The sequence below is a fragment of the Anarrhichthys ocellatus genome, unplaced genomic scaffold (assembly GCF_004355925.1).
Source record: "Anarrhichthys ocellatus isolate YVR2014 unplaced genomic scaffold, GSC_Weel_1.0 scaffold1716, whole genome shotgun sequence".
Taxonomy (NCBI): Eukaryota; Metazoa; Chordata; class Actinopteri; order Perciformes; family Anarhichadidae; genus Anarrhichthys; species Anarrhichthys ocellatus.
The window spans coordinates 195-7,243 of NW_022281690.1; the positions used below are offsets into that span (position 1 = coordinate 195).

At 42.9% G+C, this 7,049-nt stretch overlaps 1 protein-coding gene across 1 annotated transcript in view; it reads right to left on the reverse strand.

Moving 5' to 3' along the window:
- Positions 1 to 11: 11 nt before the first annotated feature.
- The window catches only part of lrch3 (leucine-rich repeats and calponin homology (CH) domain containing 3), a gene marked incomplete at its 5' end in the record, with an annotated part of 9,843 nt that continues 2,805 nt past the window's right edge, over positions 12 to 7,049 (reverse strand). The window contains 14 exons of the mRNA XM_031839563.1: positions 12 to 405; positions 494 to 524; positions 697 to 768; positions 2,807 to 2,860; positions 4,134 to 4,178; positions 4,296 to 4,430; positions 4,525 to 4,570; positions 4,681 to 4,733; positions 4,924 to 5,081; positions 5,230 to 5,341; positions 5,442 to 5,535; positions 5,889 to 5,998; positions 6,133 to 6,269; positions 6,354 to 6,459. Of these exons, the coding sequence (XP_031695423.1) occupies positions 266 to 405; positions 494 to 524; positions 697 to 768; positions 2,807 to 2,860; positions 4,134 to 4,178; positions 4,296 to 4,430; positions 4,525 to 4,570; positions 4,681 to 4,733; positions 4,924 to 5,081; positions 5,230 to 5,341; positions 5,442 to 5,535; positions 5,889 to 5,998; positions 6,133 to 6,269; positions 6,354 to 6,459 (1,293 nt within the window). The remainder of the gene's footprint in view (positions 406 to 493; positions 525 to 696; positions 769 to 2,806; positions 2,861 to 4,133; positions 4,179 to 4,295; positions 4,431 to 4,524; positions 4,571 to 4,680; positions 4,734 to 4,923; positions 5,082 to 5,229; positions 5,342 to 5,441; positions 5,536 to 5,888; positions 5,999 to 6,132; positions 6,270 to 6,353; positions 6,460 to 7,049) is intronic.

Here is a 7,049-nt window from a genome sequence, read left to right on the forward strand (position 1 = left end):
CCTTTGTCCTACTTGTACTATGTGTTTGTACCTTTGTCCTACTGGTACTGTGTTTGTTCCTTTGTCCTACTTGTATTATGCGTTTGTTCCTTTGTCATACTTGTACTACCTTGTGTCCCTTTGTCCCACTTCTGCTACCAGACACACTACAGGTCTTAATTAGTGAGGTCCTGACCCTCCGGTTCCCCGTCAGGTAAACAGTTAGCTGCCGGCTCGGCCATATTGAGAACCGTGTGGAGACAATCCCTCGATCATTCGCCTCCTCTCACTGGCTGCACCTGAACACCTCACCTCTCCTCTTCTCTTCTTTCTGGCCGAGACGAAACAGGAAGCTCTCTGGTCTCAGACCGGCTGTCCGACAGGAGGCCACGCCCCCTAAGCTGGGGTACGAAGGCGACTGATTGGCTGGAAGAAGAAAAGAAGAAAAACAAATCGATCAATAAATAGAAATGGTTCATTAAAAGTGGACGGAGTCATTTCTCTGTTGTCTTACCTGTTGGAGACAGAGCAGCTCTGTCCTCCCCCTAAAGAGACACAACACAGAACATTATGGAAGTCATGATTCATGAATACAGAGAATATCATAAGAGGCATCGTTTAAGTCCACTTTAAAACAGCACATAGCTCTGTTCAACAGTGTGACATGCACATAGTCAGACAGACAGAGAGAGACAGAAGGCATGCAGGTTGCAGTACCTGCAGCAGACAGGAGGTGGAGCTATCAGAAGCGTGAGAATGACAGCTGTCTACAGACAATCCAGTCAAAGACTGACAGACAGACAGAGACAGACAGAGAGACACACAAGGAGAAAAGAGAGAGACAAACATAGAAGGTGGCAGAAATAAAAGATGAAGGTTTAAATACAAACAGAAACAGAGCTCAGACATCTGTGTTGTGTTCATGTCTCTACGAGGAGCTCGTTAAAAACAGTCCAATAAACAGGCTGCAGTTTGGTCAGAAGGTGGCGCTGTAGGCTTTATGAACGTCTGTAATCTACCAGTAAACAGAGAGCAGAATAAGAAACAGATGGAGAGACGTCTTCACTTTAAATAGATAATAAATATCTGCAGAAACAGCTGATCAGTCATGTGACTTATTCTCCATAATCCATTCAGCTTTTCTTATGAGAAACTTCAAAATAACAACAAGAAAAACGCTGTGACATAAATAGTGCTGACACACTGAAGACAAACCTGTCTGTGTGAACAAGGACATCTGTTTATAGTGTTGGTGTTAAAGTCTGTCTCAAACACCAGCACACACTGAGACACACAGACAGAGGGACAGACACACAGACAGACAGAGGTAAAATAGGAGGAGCAAACTAAAAATAAAGTGAAGAAAAGACAAATATAAAAATATAAAACAACAAAAATGAAGAAAATCAAAGTTGATAATATGAAGGATTGACAGAGGAAGAAGAAACAGATTTAGTTTTTATATCATGATTGTATTAATAATGAAAAACTTTGCATTTAATTTACAATAGAAACTAATTGTTATTAATATCGAAATGTTTCATATTTTTTAAACATCAAAATCTAGATTACAATATATATAGACAGGTGGACAAACAGACAGGTGATCGCAGCAGACAGGTGGACAGACAGACAGACAGACAGAAAGCTGCCTGTTACAGATCCTAAGTAAACTACAGACAAACACAGGAGGTGAATATTGAGATGGTGACAGGATGCTGATGGATGAGTGAGGTGTGGAGGTTACTATAGAGGTAACACGCTCATCAAAACCATTCAGATTTATGTAGATTCAGTCAGATCAGTGTTTATGGTCACGTCATCGTCACACTGCAGACGTGACCTCTTTTGTCCAGTGTCTCTAATGTACCAGAACCTTTAAGTAGTTATTGGTAATCAATCAAAGTGACAAGAAAGGAAGCGGTAGAAAACGTGTTTGTTTGTACCTTTGTCATACTTCTACTACCCGTCTGTACCTTTGTCATACTTCTATTACCCGTTTGTACCTTTGTACTACTTCTACTATCATATTGTCCCTTTGTACTATTTCTACTACACGTTTGTACCTTTGTCATACTTCTACTACCCGTTTGTACCTTTGTCATACTTCTACTACCCGTTTGTACCTTTGTCATACTTCTATTACCCGTTTGTACCTTAGTACTACTTCTACTACCCGTTTGTACATTTCTACGACTTCTACTGCCCGTTTATACCTTTGTCATACTTCTACTACCCGTTTGTACTTTTGTCATACTACTACACGCTTGTACCTTTGTACTATTTAGACTACACGTCTGTACCTTTGTACTATTTCTACTACGCGTATTTACCATTGTACTATTTAGACTACGCGTCTGTACCTTTGTACTATTTAGACTACACATCTGTACCTTTGTACTATTTAGACTACACGTCTGTACCTTTGTACTATTTAGACTACACGTCTGTACCTTTGTACTATTTCTACTACACGTCTCTACCGTTGTACTATTTCTACTACACGTATGTACCTTTGTACTATTTCTACATGTATGTACCTTTGTACTATTTAGACTACACGTCTGTACCTTTGTACTATTTCTACTACACGTCTGTACCGTTGTACTAATTCTACTACCTTCTGATATGCGAGGGGGGGGTAATCTAAAATAGTCACTTTTTAAAGCTTTCCAGCGATTTTTATTGTGAAACAGCTACAGGAAATGCTATGTGCAGTTTCCTGTGTTGACGATTCATAAATCCGAATGATTCACGCCAGCTTGTTCTGATTTCCTTTTAATCTTTTGTTGTTAGTAGATTTTGGGGGGCGTGGCCAAATTCTTACCATGAAGAGGGCGGAGTCATCTGTGTGGGTGGAGCGTCTGGAGGGGTAGACATTCTGAACACACATGGACAGACAGACACGAGGCGAGGGTGAACATGTGTGGAGGGGGGGGGGGGGGTCGCTAAAACATCGATTTAACAACCACAACCAATCTGATTCTGACAGATGAGAGTAAAATAAGTTCTCTTTTTTAACCAGAATGAAAAGTGGTTTTGTTGTCAAGGCGGTTTAATAAGAACCGTGTGTGCAACACAAAGCGTGCGGTCAAAGTTTTATCGCTGTTCATTGTTACAGGTGTTTTCTTTCAATCTAGTCCCAAAAGAATGGAGAATCGGTAGAACTAGTTTACAACGTGTAAGCAGACACATGACACAATAAACTTTGTTAATAAATAAATAATAAACATTTCTAAGAAGGTAAAGGAAGCTGAATACAGTCGGATGATTCAGCAGGAAGTTGTTGAAGCAGCTTGTCACGTGTCACGTGACGTGGTCATGTGATGTGGTCAAGTGTCATGTGACGTGACATGGTCAAGTGTCATGTGACGTAGTCATGTGATGTCTGTTGTGATGTACGTGCCTGTTGTGATGTCTGTTGTGATGTCCGTGTCTGTTGTGATGTCCGTATCTGTTGTGATGTCCGTGCCTGTTGTGATGTCTGTTGTGATGTCCGTGCCTTTTGTGATGTCCGTGTCTGTTGTGATGTCCGTGTCTGTTGTGACGTACGCGCCTGTTGTGACGTACGCGTCTGTTGTGATGTCCGCGCCTGTTGTGATGTACGTGTCTGTTGTGATGGCTGTTGTGATGTGTCTGTTGTGATGTACGCGCCTGTTGTGATGTACGTGTCTGTTGCGATGTCTGTTGTGATGTACGTGTCTGTTGTGATGTTCGTTGTGATGTCCGTGTCTGTTGTGATGTCTGTTGTGATGTCCGGGTCTGTTGTGATGTACGTGCCTGTTGTGATGTACGTGTCTGTTGTGATGGCTGTTGTGATGTAAGTGTCTGTTGTGATGTACGCGCCTGTTGTGATGTACGTGTCTGTTGTGATGTCTGTTGTGATGTACGTGTCTGTTGTGATGTCCGTGCCTATTGTGATGTCTGTTGTGATGTACGTGCCTGTTGTAATGTACGTGTCTGTTGTGATGTCTGTTGTGATGTACGTGCCTGTTGTGATGTACGTGTCTGTTGTGATGTCTGTTGTGGTGTGTGCTGTGATGCCTGTGTCTATTGCGATGTCAGTTGTGATGTCTGTGTCTTTTGTGATGTCCGTGTCTGTTGTGATGTCCATGTCGGTTGTGACGTCTGTTGTGATGTCTGTAGAGTCTCACCTCACTGTCTGGACTGGACTTTGTTGGACTTTGAGCTGTTTTATGCTGAAAACCAAAGCAAAGAGAGTTAGTGAAACCTTTAATCTTCTGACCTCATGTTCAGTGACTAGTTAAACTAGTCAGTGACTGGTTAAACTGGTGAGTGACTAGTTAAACTGGTACCTTAGTGTTGATGGTGACGGAGTCTCTTTGCAGAGATCGGTTCTTGTGTCTCTCCTCGTCGTACCTCAAAGCAGCGAGCTGAGCCTCCCTCCTCATCTTCTCCACCCCCCCTGTAGCTACAACACCACCTCCTCTCTGAGGGACAGACAGACAGACAGACAGACAGACAGACAGACATGAGTAGCTGAGATTTGTAGTAAAACATTAACCAACTGATTTGAGGTGTTACCTGGCTCTGGGCACTAGAAGGCGCCGTGACACTATCAACCACACTCCTACAGGACAGACAGAGAGACAGACAGGATGTGAGACAGCTCAGAGTTGGTTTACAGTCAGCATGTTATTTCTTATTTTATAAACCACACAAAGAGTTGTATTACTGCACCTGTTGTGTTTCCTCGTGTCTTCTGTCCTCGAGTTGGTTTTCACCGGAGAACCCTGGACACACAGACAGGAAGTCACACAGAGTTTATGTTTGTGGTGAAATATTGTAGATATCACTGATATTGATTAATTTATGGTGTGGAATACGCTGCTCTGCTCCATCTACTGTAGTAAAATACCAACTATGAGAAGAACTTGTCTCTTTAACATGAAGCTGTGTGACCTCAGTGGGCGGAGCTCCTACCTCTCTGGTGATGCGTCTCTCGATGTAGGCCATGAACTGAGAGCTCAGGCTGATGCTGTCCCTGCTTCCTACTCCTCGTCCTACTCGACTCCTTCCCTCCTCCCCCTCTTCCTCCACCACACAGCTGTCTATGAAGTCGATCTGCTCCAACTCCATATCTGGAGGAGACAGAGAGAGAGACAGAGAGAGAGCCAAAGAGAGACAGAGAGATAGACAGACTCCATCACAAAAATTCTCCAGTTTTCTTTGAATAATCAAATTTTTCATCGATGACAATCTGTCATTTTCTGAACATGATGAACTCACGTGTGCCGTTAGCTAGCAGAGCTCCTCCTCCTCCTCCTCCTCCTCCTCGGTGTCTATGGTCTCTGCTGATCTCGGCCACTCTGAGCGGCAGCTCTGAAAGCTCCTCTGTAGGCTGGACACACAGACAGGAAGTGAGCTCAATCACAGACAGGAAACAGAGGACAGGACATGTGTGTGTGTGTGTGTGTGTGTTCAGTGTGTGTGTGTCTGACCTCGTTCCCCGACCATCTCTTGTCTCCGCTGTCGACGCTGTTGAAGCCAGAGTCCAGCGCTCCGTATGGACGTCCGGGGTACAGCTCATCAACACTGATACACAGACATTTAGTCAGACAACATCCCTCCAGACTGGGCTTTTATTGTGAAGGTTACAGTCAGTGGCATAATGGGCTTTTATTGTGAAGGTTGCAGTTAGTGGAAGACTGGGCTTTTATTGTGAAGGTTACAGTTAGTGGAAGACTGGGCTTTTATTGTGGAGGTTACAGTTAGTGGAAGACTGGGCTTTTATTGTGAAGGTTACAGTTAGTGGAAGACTGGGCTTTTATTGTGAAGGTTACAGTCAGTGGCAGACTGGGCTTAAGTTTAGGTTTTCTTGTCTCTATAGATGGAAAAGATGATTAAACATTGAGTTTACAATTATTTAAAACAGATAATGAACTGACCAGGAGCTGAAGGTCAGAGGTCGTCTGTCGTAGTCTGGGAGGTCAGGGGTCGTCTTACTGGCCTCCAGGTTCAGATACTTAAATATGTGGACCTTCCCTTTAATACAGATCTACACACACACACACACACACACACACACACACACACACACACACACACACACACAGAGGAAACACTCATTCTCATGAAATACAAACAGACTCATCTCTAGCGGCCATGAGTGATGTCACTTCCTGTCTGTACCTGTGCAGGTGGGGTCTGCAGAGGGTTGTTGTCGAGGACGATGGTCTGTAGCTGAGAGAGCCGTCGGTAACAAACGGGGATGGAGGTCACTTTGTTACAGGAGAAGTCCAGACGGACGAGAGGGAGGTCTGCCAGCTCTGGACACAAGTACACAGGTATTTATCATACTGTGGTACTAATAAACACATATATACACACATGTACTAACTGTGTGTGTGTACCTGGAGGCAACTGCACCAGGTGGTTCCTCCTGATGTTCAGGTCTCGTAGAGCCTCCAGCTGACCCAACTGACACGGTAGAGTCTGGATCTCATTACAGCTCACGTCCTGCAGGAGGACGTCCACAAAACCATCAATAACACTGATCATCAATAACACTGATCATCAATAACTCTGATCATCAATAACTGATAGTAACTGATCAATAACTGATAATACCTGGTTAATACCTGGTTAACAACTGTCCATAACTGATCAATAACTAATAATAACTGATCACAGCTGTCCATAACTGATCAATAACCGATCAATAACGGATCATAACTGATCAATAATGGATCATAATGGATCATAACAGATCATAACTGATCATAACGGATCAATAACTGAGCAATAACTGAGCAATAACTGAGCAATAACAGATCATAACTGATAACAGATCATAACTGATCAACAACGGATCATAACTGATCAATAACTGATCATAACTGATCAATAACGGATCAATAACGGATCAGAACTGATCAATAACGGATAACGGATCAATAACTGATCATAACTGATCAATAACTGATAATAACGGATCATAACTGATAATAACGGATCATAGCTGATAATAACGGATCATAACTGATAATAACGGATCATAACTGATAATAACAGATCATAACTGATAATAACAGATCAATAACTGATAA